Raw genomic sequence first — 22,623 nt, forward strand, 5'->3', positions numbered from 1 at the left:
GGAACATCTAAGGGGAACACCTGTGCAGCCCCCGAGAGAGCCGGCCGGCGGTGTGCCGCTCCCCTGCGGAAGTGGGGAATGTGGCCAGGGGGAACTGCCCTTCCACGGAGGTGGAAGGGATAGTAGCCAACCCGGGAAGAACCAGCAGCAAACCCGGGGAAGGCCGAGCAGACGAAAGAACAGCGCAGGGGCCTGGTGTCGTTCCTCCACGAAGAGGGGGAGCGACACCCACCTTTCCTTCTTTTTAAGAAACAGAAACATAATTTGTCATAGAGGCCACATTTGGGTTGCATAAGGACACATATTTAACTCCATCTCAAAAGTACAAACCTAACAGTGTAAGCTTTTAGGGGAGTATCAATGCTGTACAGTAATTACAATAAAGAAAGAACTCATAACAAAATAACTCATCCTGATCGTTCCCTCCAATTAAACCTTCCCTTTACTTTAATTTAAATATTCACCTTACAGTTGAATTTGGAAAACTTGGGGCAACTCCTAAAACTATATATGTTTTAAAAAGTAGAGTTAGCTAACCAAAGATCTATTTGGAATCATCATTAAACAATAACACAGGCTTATACACATATTGCTTTGTACTAAGTTAAAACATATAAATTTGTGATTTATAGAAACAGCATTTTAAGATACTGATGTAGAATATGCAAATAATAAAATTGTATAACAGGATCAATAAAGTTACTGGCACAAAGATAAAAATCAGACATTTAAAATAACCCTGAACACCCATTAGAGGAGTAATGCAACGGCTGGCTGAGAGGTCAGTTGCCCCCTAGAGGCCCAGTACCTTCCTGCTTCCCAGAGATCACTTCTGCCTGAGACTGAGAAAAGAGGAAGTCAAACTCCAGTGGTAAATCTTTCACTAGGTCACCCAAGATAGCCAACTGCTTCCTGCAAGAGAGAACAAAAAGTTCAAAAATTAATCACACACTTTCTTCTCACAAACTGCTCAACTTGTCGCTTCCCTTAGCCTTGCAATGACATCACCGTTCACCCACCCCACCCACTTGTTGAGCCCTTCTTCGTTCTGATACCTCTTTAAATTTCAAAGAAACAGAATATAAAGACCAAAATGGTAACATTAGTAGTGAAAAAGTGCAAGACAAAAGGTCGATCATTTCCCTTCTGTAGACCTCAACTAGAAGAAATAGACAATCTAATTTTCTTTTTTTAAGTTATTTATTTGAAAGACTGAGAGACAAGAGACAGAAAGAGAGCCATGTAACATGTTTAAACACCCTCCAAAGTATAGCCTCCTACACAGAAGGCAATATGGCAGTAGTAATTCTTCTCTCATCTATAATGTTATAATTCAAATAGTATTAAAAGATGAGACTATGGCCCTACGTCTTTCACCACTGAGGATGAATAAGCCACAGGACATTACAGCACAGTTTCACAATCTATAAAATAGATGCAGTTACATTATTCCTAACTGCTGTGAAAGAAAGCTGTTAAAAGAAGGAACACAACCTCATCCTGAGATCTGGGCATAAACTGGAAACAATGCTTCATGTTCCCACCCAAGAAGTCCTGCTAGTGCCACAGGATTTTACAGAATCCTTCATGAAAACCAATAATTAACTTTGTAATCTCCTTTTCCACATTTCTTTAAAAAAAAAAAAAGAATTACTTATTTATTTGAGAGGTAGAGTTACAGAGAGGCAGAGGCAGAGAGCGAGAGAGAGCTCTTCCATCCACTGGTTCACTCCCCAGATGGCAGCTGCAGCCGGAGCTGCCCTGTTCCGAAGGCAGGAGCCAGGAGTTTGTTCCAGGTCTCCCACGCAGCTGCAGGGGCCCAAGCACTTGGGCCATCCTCTACTGCTATCCCAGGCCACAGCAGAGAGCTGGATTGGAGTGAAGCACCCTCGGCCGGGTACTGCGGCTCACTAGGCTAATCCTCCGCCTGCGGCGCCGGCACTCCAGGTTCTAGTCCCAGTTGAGGCGCCGGTTCTGTCCCGGCTGCTCCTCTTCCAGTCCAGCTCTCTGCTATGACCTGGGAAAGCAGTGGAGGATGGCCCAAGTGCCCCTGCACCCATGTGGGAGACCTGGAAGAAACTCCTGGCTCCTAGCTTTATATTGGCCCACCTCTGGCCTTATATCGGCCCACCTCTGGCCATTGCAGCCATTTGGAGAACAAACCAGCAGATGGAAGACTTTGCCTATCTCACCCTCTCTGTGTCTGTAACTCTACCTCTCAAATAAACAAAATCAAAAAAAAAGAAAAGAAAAGAAATATTGTTTCTTTATTTACAAAACATTTGATGGCCAGATGTTAGTAACTGTTTCAGCAGGGTCATGGGTAAATGGGGGCTCACTATACTGCTCTCTCTACTTTTAAGATTTATTTATTTGAAAGAGTTACAGAGATGGAGAGGCAGAGGTAGATGCAGAGAGAGAGAGAGAGAGAGATCTTCCATCTGTTCGTTTACTCCCTAAATGGCTGCAACAGCCAGGGCTGGGCCAGGCTGAAGCCAGGAGCCAGGAGCTTCATCCAGATATCCCACGTGGGTGCATGGGCCCAAGCACCTGGGCCATCTTCCACTACTTTCCCAGACCCATTAGCAGGGATCGGAAGTGGAGCAGCCGGGACTCCTGTTGGTGCCCATATGGGATGCCTGTGTCACCAGGCATCAGCTTTACCTGCTATGCCACAACATTGGTGCCCTCTACTCTTTTTTAAAAAAAGAGATTATTTGAGAGGTAGAGTTTAAGGCACAGAGAGGGAGAGACAAAGAGAGAGGTCTTCCATCTGCTGGTTCACTCCTTAGATGGCCACAACAGCCAGAGCTGAGCTGACCTGAAGCCAGGTGAAGCCAGGAGCCAGGAGCTTCCTCCAGGTCTCCCACGCAGGTGCAGAGGCCCAAGCACTTGGGTCATATTCTACTGCTTCCCCAGGCCATAGCAGAGAGCTGGATCAGAAGTGGGCAGCCGGGACTCAAACCCGCGCCCATGTGGGATATGGGCACTGAAGGCAGCAACTGTACCCGTTAGACCACAGCACCAGCCCCTCTACTCTTAATATATGTTAGAAATGTCTGATGATAAAGTTTTTCAATTATCAGCCTTTCTTATCTATTTATTTATTTTATTTGATAAATAGAGAAATCTCCCATCTGCTGGTTCACTAATGAAATAGCACCAACAGCTAGGGCTGGGCCAAAATGAACGTGAGAACTAACAACTCAATCCAAGCTCCCACATGGGTGACAGGGACTCAGCTACTGGAGCCATCACTTGCTGCCTCCCAAGGTGTGCATCAGCAGGAAGCTGGAATCGGAAGCAGAGCCAGGACTTAACCCCACGGGTGTCCCAGGTGGTGTCTCAACCACTTAGAACCTTAGGCTAAACACCGACCCCAATGTTTTCATATGTATGTATATATGTATATGTATACACATATACTGAATTTTTTAGTTTTGCAGTGATCTTTTTTTTTAATAAAAAAGTTTGTTTATTTGAAATGCAGAATGATAAAGAGAGAGGAAAACACACAGAGAGAAGAGAGATCTTCCACCCACTGGCTTACTTCTCAAATGCCTGCAATGGGCAGGGCTGGGCCAGGTAGGAGCCCAGATCTCCACTGGGGTCTCCCACGTGGGTGGCAAAAGCCCAAGTACTTGGGCCATCATCTGCTGCTTTCCTGGGTGCATAGGCAGGAAGCTGGATCTGAAGCAGAGTACCCAAGACTGAGACCAGCACAATGTGGGATGCAGGTGTCCCAAGTGGCAGCTTAGCCCACTGTGCCACAACACTGCCCCTCCCCAAACATGTTTTTAATTTAAGTACAGCTTTGTATTACTTTTTTATTTTTTAAAGGGCATCTTCACTACCAAAAAAAAAAAAATTCTGTTAGTCCAGTCATCTGGCAAAGAAACAAAACCAAGCACTAATACTTAAAATACACTCCAGGTGATTCGACCTCATTTTGAATCACAGAAGCTAATAAAGCAGAAGCATTCATTCTACAAAACAGGTTCTCACAGTGATAGTTACTGTTATGTCAACAACCAGCTCGGCCTCAGAGGCAGCAACGATTTCACAAGCCCAGGACGGAGACACACATTATCAAGACAGGTGATCAGAAAACAAGTTAAAAGAGAAGAAACGGCAAATCTCTTTAAAAATTCTTAATATTCAGAGCTTCCACACTGACAGCTAACATCTTAGACCAATGGACTGTGACTACTCAGCAGGTTTTCTTGGGCTAGAAACTTCTGTGACAAACAGCGGCAATGCTGAGCACTGCCAGGGATGAGGTCATCGTCTCCTTTGCTCCAGACCAACAAGAGGTGGCCAAACCACCAGCCAGCTTCCTCTGACTGCCCTGCTGCCGTCTCCGCCTTCCTGAGCCCCGCATCAGCTTTTCTCCGCAGCCCTCCCTTTCCTCGGTTCTGAGACTTTAGGCCACTCAGACTCCATGATCTGACATCCCTCGATTATCATCTACCCTCTTTCCAGGGTTCCTACAGTTTCTGAATGATGTGACTATTACTTATGTCCAAAATAAAAATTCTAAATTGCATGTGTAGTATAATTACAATTTTGTAGAAATCACATATAGATGTGCAGAGAGAACAGAATGCAGCAAAAAAAAAAAAATGATGCTGACAGGGTAGCAGGACTGTAAAGTGTTATGCTTTGTTTACTTTAAGATTTCCTTCAGTGACGTAAGGTTGCAGCTATAATTAAAGTTTGGTTTTAAAAGTAAATAAAAACAGAACATATTTTTTTTAAAAAGACCAAGATGGATGAGGAAATAACTAGAAGACCTCTCCTGTTGACAACTGGCTATATAAATAATCTGCTTCTCCACAGCAACTGTGTGTCTAAACAGAAGGAAAGAAATCCACAGAAAGAAACATTGATATATGTTATTTTATCCAGTATGTGTGGTGTAAGCAGCAGGGAGCCCTAAGTATATGTTTGAGGTTTTTGTTGTTATTGCTTTAAGGAAAGAAAGGCCACATGTATTTATCAAGGGACAATACTTAAGCTAAAAAGAAAAGACCTGGAGGCCGGTGTTGTGGCACAGCGGGCAAGTAGCTACCTTGCAATGCCAGCATCACATACGAGGGTTGGTTTGAGTCCTAGATGCTCCACTTCTGATCCAGCTCCCTGCTAATGTGCCTGGGAAAGCAGGGGAAGATGGCCCAAGTACCTGGGCCCCTGCAACCCATGTGCATGACCTGGCGGAGTTCTATGCTTCTGGCTTTGGCCTGCGCCTGGGCCAGCCCCAGCCATTGCAATCATTTGGGGAGTGAACCAACAGGTGTCAGGTGTCAGGTCTCAGTCTCTCTCTCTACCCCCCCCCCCACCTCCTTTCTGCAATTCTGCCTTTCAAATGAAATAAAAAATTTTTAAAAAGACCTGATGCCTCTGAGATTATGAACATGGCAGGAGGATGGAGATTCTAAAGTTAAGGCTGATGATGATCTCACTGACATGACAGCAACAGTGCAGACAACTAAAACAAGCGGGACCATATCAAACTAAAAAGCTTCTGCACAGGGCCGGCGCCGCGGCTCACTAGGCTAATCCTCCGCCTAGCAGCGCCGGCACACCGGGTTCTAGTCCCGGTCGGGGCACCGGATTCTGTCCCGGTTGCCCCTCTTCCAGGCCAGCTCTCTGCTGTGGCCAGGGAGTGCAGTGGAGGATGGCCCAGGTGCTTGGGCCCTGCACCCCATGGGAGACCAGGATAAGCACCTGGCTCCTGGCTCCTGGCTCCTGCCATCGGATCAGCGCGGTGCGCCGGCCGCAGTGCGCTGGCCGTGGCGGCCATTGGAGGGTGAACCAACGGCAAAAGGAAGACCTTTCTCTCTGTCTGTCTCACTGTCCACTCTGCCTGTCCAAAAAAAAAAGCTTCTGCACAGCAAAGGAAACCATCCGTAAATTAAAAAGGGATGTTATAGAATGGGAAAAAATGTTTACAGACTATAAAGCTGATAAGAGATTAATCTTCAAAACATCTAAGAAACTCCTGTAACTCAATTGTAAAAAAAACCCAATATCTTAATTTAAAAATGGCCAATAAACTTCAGTAGACATTTCTCTACAGACATACAAATGGCCAACAGACATATGAAAAAAATGCTCAAGATTATGAGTCATCAGTCATCAAAGTCAGAATGAGATATCACCTCATACCTGTCAACAAGTGTTGGTGAGGATGTGGAGAAACTAGGACCCTTGCACACTGTTGGTGGGAATGCAAAATGGTGCAGCAGCTATGGAAAACAGTGTGGGAGTGACTCCAAAACATGAAAACAGAACTATCACATGATCCAACAATCCCACTTCTGGTTATTTATCCAAAAAATTTGAAATGAGGATCTCAGAGAGATACCAGCTCTCCTAGGGTCACAGCACCATAATTCACAACAGCCAAGTCGTAGAAACAATATGAGTGTCCCCCACAGATGAATGGATAATGTATACACATGCAACGGAATACTGTTCAGCTTTTAAAAAGAAAGATTCTGCAATATGTGACAGCACACGTGAATCTTGGCATTGTGCTAAGGGAAATAAATGGGCATAAAGTTTCACCTAAGCAAGATGATAAGCTCTAGAGTTCTTCTATACAACGTTATATACACTATCAACAGCATGTAGTATACTCTGGAAATTCTGTTAAGAGGGTAGCTCTCAAGATACAGTGTTACTGTTACCACAATAAAATCACATTCTTTTAAACAAGTTCAGGGAGCTCACTTTCACCCAGGCACGTAAGCGTGAAGGCACCGAGGAAGTTCAAAGGGGAGAAATCACAAACAAGGAGGGGTTGGATCCAAGGAAAACCTCCTTTTCCTGGTCCTACTTCTCTTCTAATGGAAGAAGAGGGGTCAGGTGGCAAGACGTCAGGCTGAAGTGCCAGGGCCCACTGACGGATGGGGGCTGAGAAAGCAACAGAGACTGAGCTTTGCAGGAGCTCACAGAGGGACCCAGGCCGAGTCACAGGGAAGCGGGGTTCCCACCAGAGCTCTCCTTCCTGCTCCGCCATATCCAGTTCCTCCGATCACCCTCCTCCTGCCCTTCTGCAGTTAGGTTCTTCTAGGTGTCTCAAGACCCAAACTTAGTACTGTCATCCAATCCTCAATCACCACTCCCAACCCTCAATCCAAATGAAGAATCACTCTGCCGCCTCAGATAGATACTTATCCCCAAAGAAGCAAACGGCACGAAGCAGTGAACAAGCGATGGTGCCACGGCTGGGTTCAGGGTTGACTCGACCCTGCCTTTGAGCAGGAAGTGTTCTGGTGCCACCTGTGACCCTGCTGAGGGGTCCCCGCATCCCTTGTGCAGACCAGGGGCCCGCGGGGGACGCCGCCTGGAGCTGCCCGTTCTACTCCGGCGCCGCCTGCTGGCGTCTCACCTCTCTGGGAGCAGCCTCATGCCCGCGGTGCAGAGGATGTACAGCGGGGTCTCCTTGTGCTTCTTCACAGGCACGTGCGCGGCAGCAAAGCTCAGCAGAGGCCGCAGGTAATCGCTGGCATGCTCTGGAGTGTCAGCCACGGCAGAGATTCCTGAGGTAAAGTAAAACACTTTCTTTAAAAAGCAGATTCCATAAGTCTCAGAGAACGGATACCCTGTAAGATGTTGCAGCAGATCTTAAACATTTATTTACCTGACAGGAGGAGGTGACAGTATCTCTCTCCTTACCCAGACTCTCAAAACTAAGGGTAGCATTTTTCTATCCCTTTTCTTCTTTCCTCTCTGATGCCTGGATAAACAAGATTGACAAAAATATATTTCCACAGTACCTGGCTTGATTTTTTTAACCACTGGTTGGCTGTTACGGTCTCTCATCTGTTTGATGTCCAGCAAGTCATGGGGGTTCCCGTTATGTCTCGGCCAGAAATAAACAAAAATCCGGGAGCCACTGCTGCCACAGTCCACAACAAGTCCATAACTCAGATTTGGGTCTTCGGTGTCAGTAGCTTCAAGCTCCCCGACTCGGGCCAAATACCTACAACAGGCAGGAAGAGCAATTGGTGCCAAGCAGCCAGGCCCACCACTGACCTCATTTAATGGGTCTTCATTAAGTGCCCACATGCACCACACACGTGGGACAACAAACCCTAATAAAGGAATTGAACAATGCTGCCCATGTTTGTTGACCTATATGAGGCAATGGCTGGTTTGCTTTCCTATGGGTCACAAAAATTAGGTAACTAAAAGGTGTCTCCATGGCCAGCACTGTGGCGTAGAAGTTTAAGCCTCTGCCTGCAGTCATAGGGGTGTTGGTTCAAGTCTCAGCTGCTCCACTGCTGATCCCACTCCCTGCTAATGTGCCTGGGAAAGTAACAGAAGATGGCCTACTTGTATTTACATGGGCCACTGCACCCACGTGGGAGACCTGGAAGAAGCTCTTGGTTCCTGGCTTCAGCCTGGCCCAGCCCCAGCCATTGTAGCTATTTGGGGAGTGAACCAGTAGATGGAAGATCGATCGATCGATCGATCGATCTCTCTCTCTCTTTCTTTCTCTCTCTCTCTCTGCCTCTGTAACTCTGACTTTAAAATAAAAAAATAAAAAGGTGTCCCCATGTTGGGGAGCAGATTTGAAACAGGCTGGGTAGCAAACCTTTTAACAAGCATTAAAGAACTTAAAGACCTGAAAAATTATTTTTGTTTGCTATTATAACAAGCTTTTGGGTGGCTTGTTGTGCACATTAAGTAACTGAGACAATATTAATCATTTCTATCTGTCCTTCGTATATAAGCATAGAGAATACTGTGAAATGATTATCATTTAAGTAATATGTCTGGATAGTAATATTTTTCATTGGGTTTTTGGTATTTGTTCTTTGCTTTTACATATACTGCTAGAATTGAATTAATAAAAATGTATTTCACAACAATAATATTCTTTGCTGTAGATATGAAAAGAATACTTATAAAATATGTATGGAGTATACAAAATAATAATAAAGGGGACCAGCACTGTGGTGCAGTAGATTAATCCTCTGCCTGTGATGCCAGCATCCCATATGGGTGCCAGTTCTAGTCCCTGGCTCTCTGCTGTGGCCTGGGAAAGCAGTGAAAGATGGCCCAATCGCTTAGACCCCTGCCATGTGGGAGACTCGGAAAAAGCTCCTGGCTCCTGGCTTTGGATCGGCCAAGCTCCAGAGAATTGTGGCCATTTGGAAAGTGAAAAAGTGCATGGAAGACCTTTCTCTCTGTCTCTCTGTCTCTCTTTCACTGTCAGTAACTCTATCTCTCACATAAATAAATAAAATCTTTTGGCCGGCGCCGTGGCTCACTAGGTTAATCCTCCGCCTTGCGGCGCCGGCACACCGGATTCTAGTCCCAGTCGGGGCGCCAGATTCTGTCCCGGTTGCCCCTCTTCCAGGCCGGCTCTCTGCTGTGGCCCGGGAGTGCAGTGGAAGATGGCCCAATCGCTTGGACCCCTGCCATGTGGGAGACTCAGGAAAAGCTCCTGGCTCCTGGCTTTGGATCGGCCAAGCTCCAGACAATCGTAGCCATTTGGAAAGTGAACCAGTGCATGGAAGTCCTTTCTCTCTATCTCTATCTCTCTCACTGTCAGTAACTCTATCTCTCACATAAATAAATAAAATCTTTAAAAAAAAAAGTAATAAAAACAAATGCCTATGTATCTGCCACCCAATTTTATTTATTTTTTAGATCTATTTATATACTTGAAAGACAGTTAGAAAGAGCAAGAATGGCTGCAATGGATTGGGCCAAGCCAAAGTCAGGAGCCAGGAATTCCATCTGGATCTCCCATCTGGGTGTCAGGGGTCAGTTGGACCATCTTCCTCTGCTTTTCCAGGCACATTAGCAGGAAGCTGGATCAGAAGTAGAGCAGACAGGACTCAAACAGGAGTGTCTTAACCCACTGTACCACAATGCTGTCCCCAACCACCCAATCTTAAAAATAAACTATTGGGGTTGGAGCTGTGGCATAGTAGGTTAAGTCACAACCTGTAGTGCCAGCATCCCTTATGGGTGCCAGTTCAAGTCCCAGCTGCTCTACTTCCAACCCAGCTCCCTGCTAATGAGCCTAAGAAAGCAAAAGAGGATGGCCCAAGTGCTTGGGCCTCTATACCCACGTGGGAAACCCAGATGAAGCTCCCAGCTCCTGGCTTTGGTAGGGCCCAGCCCTGGCCATTGTGGCCATTTGGGGAATGAACCAGCAGATGGAAGACTTTCTCTGTCTCTGCCTCTTCATCTCTGTAACTCTGCCTTTCAAATTCATCTTTTAAATAAGTAAATAAACTATTAGACTATTTCAAAAAGTGAGAGAAGGGAGAGTGCTTCTAAGCCCTAGGACATCAGTATTTTCTGTTGGGATGTTTTTCCAATTGTGTTCCAAGATATCTGGCTGACAGCAGGGAGACGAAATCAGCAAAGTGTTACCATGAAGTGCACAAAGGTCTGAGTCTGAACTTCATCACTTCCTTTGTGGGCGCCTTTCTCAGGCTCTTCCCTTATCTGTGAAGTAAGTACAGGAAAGAATATGTACCCGAGGAGGGATGAGGGGTAGGGGTCAGGTAGGAATTTTTTTCTAGATTTGTAATGGCAGTGAGTTGCCGGAAATGAAGCAGGTGGCAAACATTTGTTGCTCACGAGAATTTTTGCAGTCCTAAAGGTGTCCTTTCACCACAGGCCTCCCTGTTCTAATCGAGTTACTGGGTTGAACTGGGCTCAGAATCCACCAATCAACTCATAACAGCTCACATCTATCACATGGCAGTGGGGCAGAAGTCTGGATTCAAATTACAGGACTCTTGCAAATACTGACCTCATGAGAGGCCACAGATAAAAAAGAACAAGGCAAGATAAGCCACCCAGCCCAAAGTGACTTCATTTTCCATCGCAGCAATTTTCCTATTCCACACGCTTCACAGGATGTTCTCTGCTCTCCTGTCTCCGAGAACCAATCCCTCTCCATGCCTCAGACAAGATTTTGAATCCCATCCCATTTTTCTTAATGAATAACTGTTCACTACTGCATTGGTTTTCAAACTTCTGGGCCTCAGAATCTCCTTAAAATATTTTTTTTTTTTTTTTTAAGATTTACTTATTTTACTTGAAAGGCAGAGTTAGAGAAGGAGAGACAGAGAGGTGATTCCATCTACTGGTTTACTCCCTAAATGGTTGCAACAGCTGGAGCTGAGCTGGTCTGAAGCCATTAGACAGGAACTTCTTCCAGGTCTCCCAAGTGGATACGCCATCTTCTGCTGCTTTCCCAGGTACATTAGCAAGGAGTTGAACTGGAAGTAGAGCAGCCGGGACTTGGCAACCATCTGGGATGCTGTCATCACAGGAGGCAGCTTTACCCACTACACCACAGTGCCAGTCCCTTCTTTAAAATCTTAAAAATGGCCGGTGCCGCGGCTCACTAGGCTAATCCTCTGCCTGCGGCGCCAGCTCCCGGGGTTCTAGTCCTGGTTGGGGCGCTGGATTCTGTCTTGGTGGCTCCTCTTCCAGTCCAGCTCTCTGCTGTGGCCCAGGAAGGCAGTAAAGGATGGCCCAAGTGCTTGGGCCTTGCACCCGCATGGGAGACCAGGAGGAAGCACCTGGCTCCTGGCTTTGGATCAGCGCGGCGCACCCGCCGTAGCGGCCATTTGGGGGGTGAACCAACGAAAGGAAGACCTTTCTCTCTGTCTAATTCAGCCTGTCAAAAATAATAATAATAATAATGCCTACTTCACATTTCATAATACAGAATGTTAAAAGGCACTCGTAAGTGGAACTAGATTTTCTTTCATTGCAATTGTGTGGGGATAAAGAATATAGAAACCACCTGGCCAATCTGGTGCCTCTAGCCTGACTTAGGCCAAGGCACCAGCATTGCTTTTGTACCATCTGAGCAAATGTCAACTCAGTGAAAAAGGCAAACAGCATCACATCAGTCAAAAGGAGCAAGCACCCCAGATGCCCATCACTGAATGGATGGATAAATAAAGCATGGTGTACACATATAATGGAATACTATCCAGCCTTAAAATGAAGCAGAAGCTGCCACAGGCTGCAACATGGACAACCCCAAGGACATCATACAAGATGAAATAAACCAGTCGTAAAAGACAAATTCTTGTTGATTACACTTCTGAGAGGTGTCTAAAGCGGTCAAATTCACAGAATCAGAGAGCACGAGTGATGGTTAACTGGGGCTGCTGCCTGGGGACAGAGTAGAGTCGTTTAATGAGTAGAGAGTTTCAAAGCTGCAGGATCTGTTCTGGAGAACTGATCCAGCAAAGTAAATAAACCTAATGCTACTGGACTGTACTCTGAAAAGCAGCTGAGAAACTCTATGATATTCCGGACCCCGGACAGGCAGGACCTGCACTACGCCCCTCATAAGCAGGAAGCAGCCACAGAAGATGGATGAGTCTACGCCCTTCAACATCCCCTAGGATTAAGGGATAAAATTGATTATGTTTGTGAGCTAGGAGACCACGCCTTCACCACACCCCTGTGTGACCTCATGACCCTACCTGACCACACCTGTGTGCCCACCGACCAATCAGGTCAATTAACCACTCCCCTTTGAAAGTGGCTTAGAGGCCGGCGCCTGGCTCAATAGGCTAATCCTCCACCTTGCGGCGCCGGCACACCGGGTTCTAGTCCCGGTCGGGGCGCCGGATTCTGTCCCGGTTGCCCCTCTTCCAGGCCAGCTCTCTGCTATGGCCAGGGAGTGCAGTGGAGGATGGCCCAGGTGCTTGGGCCCTGCACCCCATGGGAGACCAGGAAAAGCACCTGGCTCCTGGCTCCTGCCATCGGATCAGCGCGGTGCGCCGGCTGCAGCGGCGGCCATTGGAGGGTGAACCAACGGCAAAGGAAGACCTTTCTCTCTCTGTCTCTCTCTCTCACTGTCCACTCTGCCTGTCAAAAAAAATAAAAATAAAAAAAAAAAATAAAAAAAAAAAATAAATGTTTAAAAAAAAAAAAAAAGAAAGTGGCTTAGAAGCCTGCAACATGGTAGGCTCAGCCCTTTTCCTTTTCAGTCTTTTGCCTTTGTGGGCCCATGCTGCCCCTGTACCTGAAGGGGGCATGGCCTTCAGGCCACCTGCCTCATGCTTCCTGGCCTACATGCTCCTCCACATGGCTGGCTCCTGACACTCAGTATGAACCCAGATTTCTCTCTTTAAGACAGGGCCCTCACTCGCCTATGCATTTCCCCCACTAAATGAAAGCTTAATTACTTCCAAAAAAAAAAAAAGAAAAGAAAAAAGAAACTTTATAATATGTGTTATTAAACATGATCTTTAAAAAAGCAAATATATCTTAGCATTGTTATGAAAACAGTTTTGGCTTCACAGACTCCCTGAAAGATCTCAGGGATCCCAAGGGTCAGTAAACGCTTTGAAAGCCACTGCTCTAACACCCATCTGCTTTTCTACCTGTTCTCTGACATTGCTCCCCAGTTCTTAGAGCTCACACGGGGTGCGTGTACGGAGCAATGGTCAAGATGCTGCTTCTGGTGCCCACAGTACTTATCAGACCGCCTGGTTTGAGTCCCAGCTCCACTTTCAATCCAGTTTCCTACCATACCAGGACCTGGGAAGGCAGATGATGACAATTTAAGTACCTGGTGCCCTGCCACCCTTGTGGGAAACATGGATGGAGCTCTTGGCTCCTCGCTTCTGCTTGACCTAAGGCATTTGGAGAATGAACCAGCAGATGGAAGACTGATCTCTTTGCTTGTCAAATAAAATAAAAATAAATAAAATGTTAAAAATTTTAAAAAGTTGGGGTCAGTGTTGTACCATAGAAGGTTAAGCCACTGCCTGCGGTGCTGGTATCCCATATGGGTGCTGGTATGAGTTCAGGCTGCTCCATTTCCAATCCAGCTTCCTGCTACTGCACCTGGGAAAGCAGCAGAGAATAGTCCCAGTTCTTGGGCCCCTGCACCCACATGGGAGACTCAAAGAAGCTCCTGGCTGCAGCCTTACTCAGCCCCCACATCTGCAGTCATTTTGGGATTGAACCAGTGGATGAAAGTTTCCTCTCTCTCTCTCTCTCTGTAACTGCCTTTCAAATAAATAAATCTTCTTTAGAAAAATAAATTTAAAAAAATTAAACGTAATCTCTACTCAACAATGCTGAGTCGTAATATCTACAATTTAAAAAGAGTTCATGCTTCTGTCCTGGAATGTGAAGTGTTATTATTCCCTATAAACAGTGCCAAGTGATTTGGTCTTTGTAATGGTTTGAACTCAAACAGAACTTTAAATCCCAAAGTCATTAGTTAATGCCAATAGGGTGCAACCTTACCAATTACCATGTTTTGGAGTGGGAGGTCCTTTTTAAAAAAAATTATTTATTTGAAAGTCAGAGTTACACAGAAAGAGAAGAAGAGGCAGAGAGAGAGAGAGAGAGGGAGAGAGAGAGAGAGGTTTTTCCATCCACTGGTTCACTTCCCAGTTGGCCACAGCGGCCAGAGCTGTGCCAATCTGAAGCCAGAAGCCAGGAGATTCTTCCAGGTCTTCCACGCGGGTGCAGGGGCCCAAGGACTTGGGCCATCTTCTACTGCTTTTCCAGGCCATAGCAGGGAGCTGGATTGGAAGTGGAACAGCCAGGACTCGAACCAGCGCCCATATGGGATACCAGCACTGCAGACGGTGACTCTACCAGCTACACGCGCCAGCCCCTGGAGTGGGAGCTCCTTAGGTCACTGGGAGCATGCCTTTGGAAGGTAGTTTCCACAGCAGGTTGTTACAAAAGCCTCGGGGGTAGTGGGGATTGTTGTGGTACAGCAAATTGGGCCATCACTTGCAATGCCAGCATCCCATATCAGTGTGCTTGGCTGCTCCACTTCCTATCCAGTTTCCCACTAATACACCTGGGAAAGCAACAGTAGATAGCCCAAGTACTTGGGCCCCTACCATCCATGTTGGAGACCAGGATGGAGTTCCTAACTCTTGGCTTTGGCCTGGCTGTTGCAGGCATTTGGGGAGTAAACCAGCAGATGGAAGGTCTCTCTCTCCCTGGCTCTCCCTCTGTCACTCTGCTTTTCACATAAATACATAAATATTTTTTTTAAATGAAGCCAGAGTTGGGCCTAGCAGCTCTGTCTGCTTTCTAGCTATCCATGTGATCCACCCTCTGTACTCACCCTGCCATTGCCATTTGCTACCCTCGCCAGATGCCAAAACAATAAAGCTCTTGATCTTGGACTTGAACCTTCAAAACTGCGAGCTAACTACATATTTTCTCTTCATAAAATGAATGCTTCAGGTACTTCATTACAGTGAAGAAAAGCTGATGAATACAGTACCAAAGCTCACACCAGACAAGGGTTCTTCAAAAAAATTCATGGAAAATCGAATTAAAATCTGGTTTATTTTAGCGCAAAAAATATATTTTAAAGTATTCATCAGTGGTTTTTAAGATTTTTTTCTTTTTTTAAAGTCAGAGTTATAGCAACAGAGGAGAGACAGAAATCTTTCGTCCACTGGTTCACTCCCCAGGTGGCCACAAGCCAGGAACCAGACTGAAACTAGGAACCAGAGCTTCTTCTGTGTCTCCCATTTGGGTACAGGGGCCCAAGGACTTGGGCCATCTTCTACTGTTCTCCCAGGTGCATTAGCAAGGAGCTGAATCACAAGTAGAGCAGCCCGGACTTGAACCAGCGTCCATATGGGAAGCCAAAACTGCAGATGCTAGCTTAACCCACTGCACCACAGCACCAGAAGTGCAAAATCTTTTGAAATCCAGTCATCCTTCTTTTTTTTTTTTTTTTGACAGGCAGAGTGGACAGTGAGAGAGAGAGACAGAGAGAGAAAGGTCTTCCTTTGCCGTTGGTTCACCCTCCAATGGTCGCCGCTGCAGCCGGCGCACCGCGCTGATCCGATGGCAGGAGCCAGGTACTTACCCTGGTCTCCCATGGGGTGCAGGGCCCAAGCACCTGGGCCATCCTCCACTGCACTCCCTGGCCATAGCAGAGAGCTGGCCTGGAAGAGGGGCAACCGGGACAGAATCCGGCGCCCCGACCGGGACTAGAACCCGGTGTGCCGGCGCCGCAAGGTGGAGGATTAGCCTATTGAGCCACGGCGCCGGCCCCAGTCATCCTTCTTTATAACACTTATTTGCCAGAAACTTGTTTTAAGACCCTGTATCACGGATTCAATATTTTTGCACTAAAACAAACTTATATTTTAATTCCATTTTTCCATAAACTTTTGTGTAGAGCTGTTGGTTTATTGATAATTTCTTGGGGCCAGTGCTATGGCAATACAGGTAAAGCCACTGTTTGCAGTGCAGGCATCCCATATGGGCACCTGTATGAGTCCCATCTGCTCCACTTCCGATCCAACTCCCTAATAATGTATCTAGGAAAGCAGCGAAAGTTGGCCAAGTGCTTGAGCCCCTGCATCCACATGGGAGACCTGGAAGAAGCTCCTGGCTCTTGGCTTCAGACCTGCCCAGTCTGACTGTTGTTGCAACCATTTCAGGAGTGAACCAGTGGATGGAAGATCTCTCTCTCTCTTTTTCTCTGCCTCTTCTCTGTAATTCTGACTTTCATATAAATAAATAAATCTTTTATAAAAAATCATTTATCCATATTTTGATATGGCTATCTTAAAAATGAATTGGTTTCAGAGGCCAGCACTGTAGCATAATGGGTAAAGCCACCACCTATGGTGCCAGCATCCCATATGGGAACCGGTTCAAGTCCCAGCTGCTCTATTTCTTTTTTTTTTTTTGACAGGCAGAGTGGACAGTGAGAGAGAGAGACAGAGAGAGAAAGGTCTTCCTTTGCCGTTGGTTCACCCTCCAATGGCCGCCGCTGCAGCCGGCGCACCGCGCTGATCCGATGGCAGGAGCCAGGATCCAGGTGCTTTTCCTGGTCTCCCATGGGGTGCAGGGCCCAAGCACCTGGGCCATCCTCCACTGCACTCCCTGGCCATAGCAGAGAGCTGGCCTGGAAGAGGGGCAACCGGGACAGAATCCGGTGCCCCAACCGGGACTAGAACCCGGTGTGCCGGCACCGCAAGGTGGAGGATTAGCCTATTGAGCCACGGCGCCGGCCCCCAGCTGCTCTATTTCTGATCCAGCTCCCTGCTAACGCACCTGGGAAAGTAGTGGAAGATGGTTCAAGTCCTTGGGCCCCTGCATTCACGTAGGAAACCTGGAAGAAACTCCTGGCTCCTGGCTTCAGACCTGCCCAGTCCTGACCATTGCAGCCATTTGGAGCCATTTGGGGAGTAAAACAGCAGATGGAAGATACCTCTCTCTCTCTGTCAATCTCTCTCTCTCTCTGCCTCTCCTCTGTAACTCTTTCATATAAATAAAATAAATCTTTAAAAAAAAACAAGGGTCTCTTAGAAAATTTCAATTGCCTTCCAAAGTATCATGTTATCTTCTCTGAATCCTGCCAGAATGGGCAATTTTCCAGCTCTAATTTTGGTTCAATTAAATTGCTTCCCTTAGAAGTCTCCATGTGTGCACTGGCAAAACATTTTAACTGACATTAGACCCATAAGGAAGGTAGGACCAGATGGCACTTTTATTGCACTTTCCAGCTCAGTTGTTGATCAATCACTATAGGCAACAGAAAGTCTCCATTTTTCTTATTTTGCATACAAATGAGTAACTGATGAATAGTTTTCCCCTGTGGGAAGTAACAATATTACCTTGTTCTGGAACTCTGACATCTTATAACCTAATCAGGCATCTTGCCATTTCAACAGCCTGAAAGTCTTTCTCTCCTTAGGCTCATAACATGAGAGGATCACTGGTTCTTTCCTGGACTTTTTTCATTTATAATTTGCAGTGTTGGCTTTAATCATCATGGTCAATTATCTGCATTGCTGCACCCTCTGGCTTTGCTAATGCTGCACTAAGCCAATCTCTAAAGAGGACCTAAAGCCCAAGGGAAAAGTTCCAAAGCTTTGGAATTCCTCATATCCGCCTTCCCAAAAGAGGTCTGATTCTCCACCACACATATTCACTTCTATATCATAAATACTCGCACACACATCCTGAGAAACATGATTTCCCTCTAGTCATTGCTAAATCAATGAAAAGAAGAAAGTTTGTGAGCCACAAATACATCACCCAAGGTAGAGGTGGAAGACAGTGGCTTTTCACTTCCATTATCTTGAAAATGTTAACAGCATTAGATCTGCAACTGACCTAACTTACAGAATCAACATGAATTATACCACTTTTAGAGTTCAGATGGAACTGAGTGATGTGTCAAAAGTCAATTAAAGTGCCTCCTCTTAGTATGGGGCTACCAGCTGTTTGCTGAATGCCATTATATTCTTCGACTCTTTTAAGACCCAGAAACAAACATAATGACATTATAGTTAAAGTAGTTCTGCATGACTGATGATACCAACACAGGCCAGAAAAGCATTCTGTATGGTTATTGCTAAACTCCTAACCAGATTAATCTGAGTTGTCTGGAACATTTATAATTTAGAGCCCTGCTTATCAACACTATAGACCCCATTAAGATAGGTAAGTAAATCAATGCCTTCAATTTCACCAGCAAAAATCTCTGAACTGCTATATATAAGAACCCTTAATTTTATCTACAGATCTACAAAGCTTATCACTTTTATTCTAATCAAAATAACACCTTTTTTCACCTTGCTTTAAGTAGAATTGAAACTCCTAAGGAAAACTGGTACTGCACAGATTGCTGACACAGAACATCTGACTATTTCCAGATGACGGAGAAACATGAAAGCACCACTTTTCAATAGCTACAAAAGACATTTTTCAGGGCCAGCACTGCAGTATAACAGGTTAAGTCATCATTCACAACACGCCATCTCATATGGGTGATAGTTTGTATCCTGGCTGTTCCACTTTCGATCCAACTCCCTGCCAATGTTCCTGGGAAGGCAGCAGAAGATGACACAAGTCCCTGGGCCCTTGCGCCCTTGTGGGAGACCCAGACAAAGCTCCTGGCTTTCAGCCTCCCCCAGTCTTGGCCATGGTGGCCATTAGAGGAGCGAACCAGCAGATGGATGAAATCTCTCTTGGTCTCTTGTCTCTGTAGCTTTGACTTTCAAATAAATCAGTAAATCTTTAGGAAAAACATTTTTAAAGCTGTTGAACTAAAGGTGATAAATGTTCCCATCAATTCCTAATTATTTGCTTTATCATTTTATCATCAGCTTATGCTCATCAGTGCAGTTGCCACAAAAAAGAAATTATGGAAGCAAAATTTTAAATGGAGATAATGCTGCCCATTATCTTCAGTGCACAGAACAATCAAGATTACTTCAAATAATAATATTAACATTTGATCAGTCAATCAAAGCACCTGGCAGTCTTACATGCTTTAGTCTTGTCATTCAATATAAGACTGCAAGGCATCAATTTTTAACCCCACTTATTCATAAAGAAAATAAAATTTCAGGACCTAAGAAACCTGCCTAAGATCACCCAATTAGCAAATAGCTAGGTCTGATTAGCTCTAAAATCAATCCTCTTTCCTCTACACAATACCTTCACAAGTAACTCTGTATAACTGAGCCACACAGCAATGGCACTCAGTCCAGGCTGCAGGCTAGAATCACCTCCAGGAGAGCCCCAAGTATTTGCATTTTTTAAAGGATCTCCAAGTGATACAGACAGACAGGTTGAAAAATCACTGATTTAAGGTCATCATTAACAAACTATTACACTGTGTAATAAAAGTTTTAACAAAATACACAGAACTATTGGCCAGTATAAAAATAATCTGTAGGAATTTTGGTTCCATGAGTCTATTTTTTTTTTTTTGACAGGCAGAGTGGACAGTGAGAGAGAGAGAGACAGAGAGAAAGGTCTTCCTTTGCCGTTGGTTCACCCTCCAATGGCCGCCGCGGCCAGCGCGATGTGGCCGGCGCACCGTGCTGATCCAATGGCAGGAGCCAGGAGCCAGGTGCTTTTCCTGGTCTCCCATGGGGTGCAGGGCCCAAGCACCTGGGCCATCCTCCACTGCACTCCCTGGCCACAGCAGAGGGCTGGCCTGGAAGAGGGGCAACCGGGACAGAATCCGGCGCCCCGACCGGGACTAGAACCCGGTGTGCCGGCGCCGCTAGGCGGAGGATTAGCCTAGTGAGCCGTGGCGCCGGCCTCCATGAGTCTATTTTTAATAAATTTCTTCTCTCCTCACTGTCAAGATCCCAGATACTATGATCATTGTCATCAGTGTGCCCACATCTACTGACACAGCCCATCCCACCAGCACCACCATCCTGCTGGGTCAAGACAAGAGAGAATGTGCTAATCACAGCAGCGTGTAAAATAACAGCAAGCAGGCCTTACGTGACAGCCTATCTTGTCAGTGAAGTACATGCACTTTTCGGATATGAACTTAGTGACAGCAAATGAAGTTACTCATGGGCCTCTGCTGATTAATTTCTGATCCTTTGTTCCTGATTCTTAACTGTGTACAGTTGCTGAGTCTTTGATCTTGATTCTACATAGCTGAACTAAACTGTTTTTTCACTGGGAAATAATTATTCCTTCTTATTGGTCTCCCTGACTAGATAACGAACTTCATGACTCCGGGAGCCACGTTGTATTGATCTTTGTACCCCAGTGCCTAGAGCACAGCAAGCTCGCAGCAAATGTTTGCTTCCTCCATGACTCCTGGAGGCTGTCAGGAGGGAAGATAAATGATATATGATAATTTGTGGCAATATGTACATAACCTTTCACTGAGTTAACAGTGAGCTCTAGGTCAAGTGGCTGCTGGATGCTCACCCCGGGCATTATTACAGGGCATCAGGATGTTGCGACAGTCATCACAATGGTACGTGGTCTAAGTGTTCCATAGATATACAGGAATTGTTTCAATTAATTCAACTTAACCAGTATTTTTTTTCTTTGAGAACAAGTTTTATCATTAATTAAAGAAGCACCTAAGAAAACAAGCAATGGAGTTGGACACTTAGGTATAAATAAAATTATGAGACATAAGAATGTCCTCCACTTAATATACTAAAAACAAAATAAATCTTTGAGAACACGTTTTACTGTTAATTTTCATAATGCAACTCTTTGAGAACAGAGGTCCTGCGTGGGAAGTTAGTGCACAGTGACTCGTATTGTTAATTTAACAAATAACATTTTTGTGTATGACGTCAGTGATCACCTTGACATAAGCTTCCCAGGATATGGAAGCCTTTTGAATCCACAAACTCTGTCAAGGCTATAAGCAAACTCTGACCAGGCTATAAGCAAAGTGGAAGTTCTCTCCTCCCTTCAGAGAAAAGTACCTCCTCCTTTGATGACAATCTTTCCATTGGAGTCTCACCCACAGAGTTCCTTCATGTCAACCTAACCATTATTAATCGGATCTAGCCAATTGGGGTACAAACGAGAACCATCTGGTTACTTTGCCTCCCAAATACCACTCAAATACTTTTACTTCTCTCCATAATTGTTGCTATCACTCAAGTTAAGGTCTGCATCGTCTCTCTATGGAAATATTCCAATTAGTTTCACTTGAAGCCAGGAACTTCTGTGTCTCCTACATGGTTGCAGGGCCCCAACCCTTATTTTATGCACTTACGCATTTATTTGAAAGGCAGAGTTAGAGAGAGAGAGAGAGAGAGACAGGGAGTGGGGAGAGAGAGGGATCTTCCATCCACTGGTTCACTACTCAAATGGCTGCAATGGCCAGAGCTGGGCCAGACTGAAGCAGGAGACACAAGCTTCATCCGGGTCTCCCACATGGATGCCAGGGGTCCAAGCACTTGGATCATCTTCTGCTGTTTCTCCAGGCTCATTAGCAGGGAGCAGAGAAAAGCGGAGCAGTTGGGACTCAAACAGGTGCCCACATGGGATGCCGGCACCGCAGACAATGGCTTAACCTGCCATGCCACAGTGCTGGTCTCACTACTTTATTATTATTATTTGATTTTTTAAAAAATTCACTTATTTGAGAGACAGAAAAACAGAGTTCTTGACTGGTTCACTTCCTAAATGCCTGCAATGACAAGGGCTGAGCTGGGGCCGGAGGCAGAAGCTAGGCACAGAATTCAACTCAAAACAATGAGTTTTAGGGAAGGAAAAGTACAGAAAATAAAATAAAAAGCAGAAATTGTCAGACTGGTTAAAAAGCAAAACTCACCTAAACACTGCCTTGAAAAAGTCCACTTTAAACATAAAGACAATGGGGAAGAAGGCCCAAGTCCTTGGAGCCCTGCAACCATACGGGAGACACTGGCTTCAGATCAACGCAGTTCTGGCCGTTGGGGCCATTTGGGGAGTGACGCAGTAGATGGAAGATCTCTCTGTCTCTCCCTCTCTCTCTAACTCTGCCTTTCAAATAAATAAATCTTTTATCTTTTTTTAAATCTTTTATAATCAGATTGGCACAGTTCTGACCATAGTGGCCATTTGGGGGGTGAACCAACAGAAGGAAGACCTTCCTCTCTGTCTCTCTCTCTCACTGTCTATAACTCTACCTGTCAAATAAATTAAAAAAAGAAAAAAAGAAAGAAAACTGACACTGCTTTTTTTTAATATGATTTGTTTGAAATGCAGAGTTAGAGAGAGAACAATCTTCCATACGCTGGTTCACTCAGGCCGAAGCCAGGAGTCCTTCCACTGCCTTCCCAGGTGAATTAGCAGAGAGCTGGATGGGAAATGGAGCGGCTGAGACTCATACCAGCACTC

The 22,623-nt window shown here is 45.5% G+C and overlaps 1 protein-coding gene across 2 annotated transcripts in view; it reads right to left on the bottom strand.

Annotated features, from left to right (window-relative positions):
• ENTPD7 (ectonucleoside triphosphate diphosphohydrolase 7) overlaps window positions 1-22,623 on the bottom strand; it is a 47,745-nt gene that overhangs the window by 22,118 nt on the left and 3,004 nt on the right. For both annotated transcript variants that reach the window (XM_089314522.1, XM_008270324.5), the window contains exons 4-6: window positions 7,785-7,990; window positions 7,397-7,547; window positions 809-912 (exon numbers count right to left, since the gene is read on the bottom strand). In XM_089314522.1, coding sequence (XP_089170648.1) covers window positions 809-912; window positions 7,397-7,547; window positions 7,785-7,990 — 461 coding nt within the window. The remainder of the gene's footprint in view (window positions 1-808; window positions 913-7,396; window positions 7,548-7,784; window positions 7,991-22,623) is intronic.

This window comes from Oryctolagus cuniculus, chromosome 15 (genome assembly GCF_051225735.1).
Source record: "Oryctolagus cuniculus isolate XC-2025 breed Fujian yellow rabbit chromosome 15, ASM5122573v1, whole genome shotgun sequence".
In the NCBI taxonomy this organism is placed as follows: domain Eukaryota; kingdom Metazoa; phylum Chordata; class Mammalia; order Lagomorpha; family Leporidae; genus Oryctolagus; species Oryctolagus cuniculus.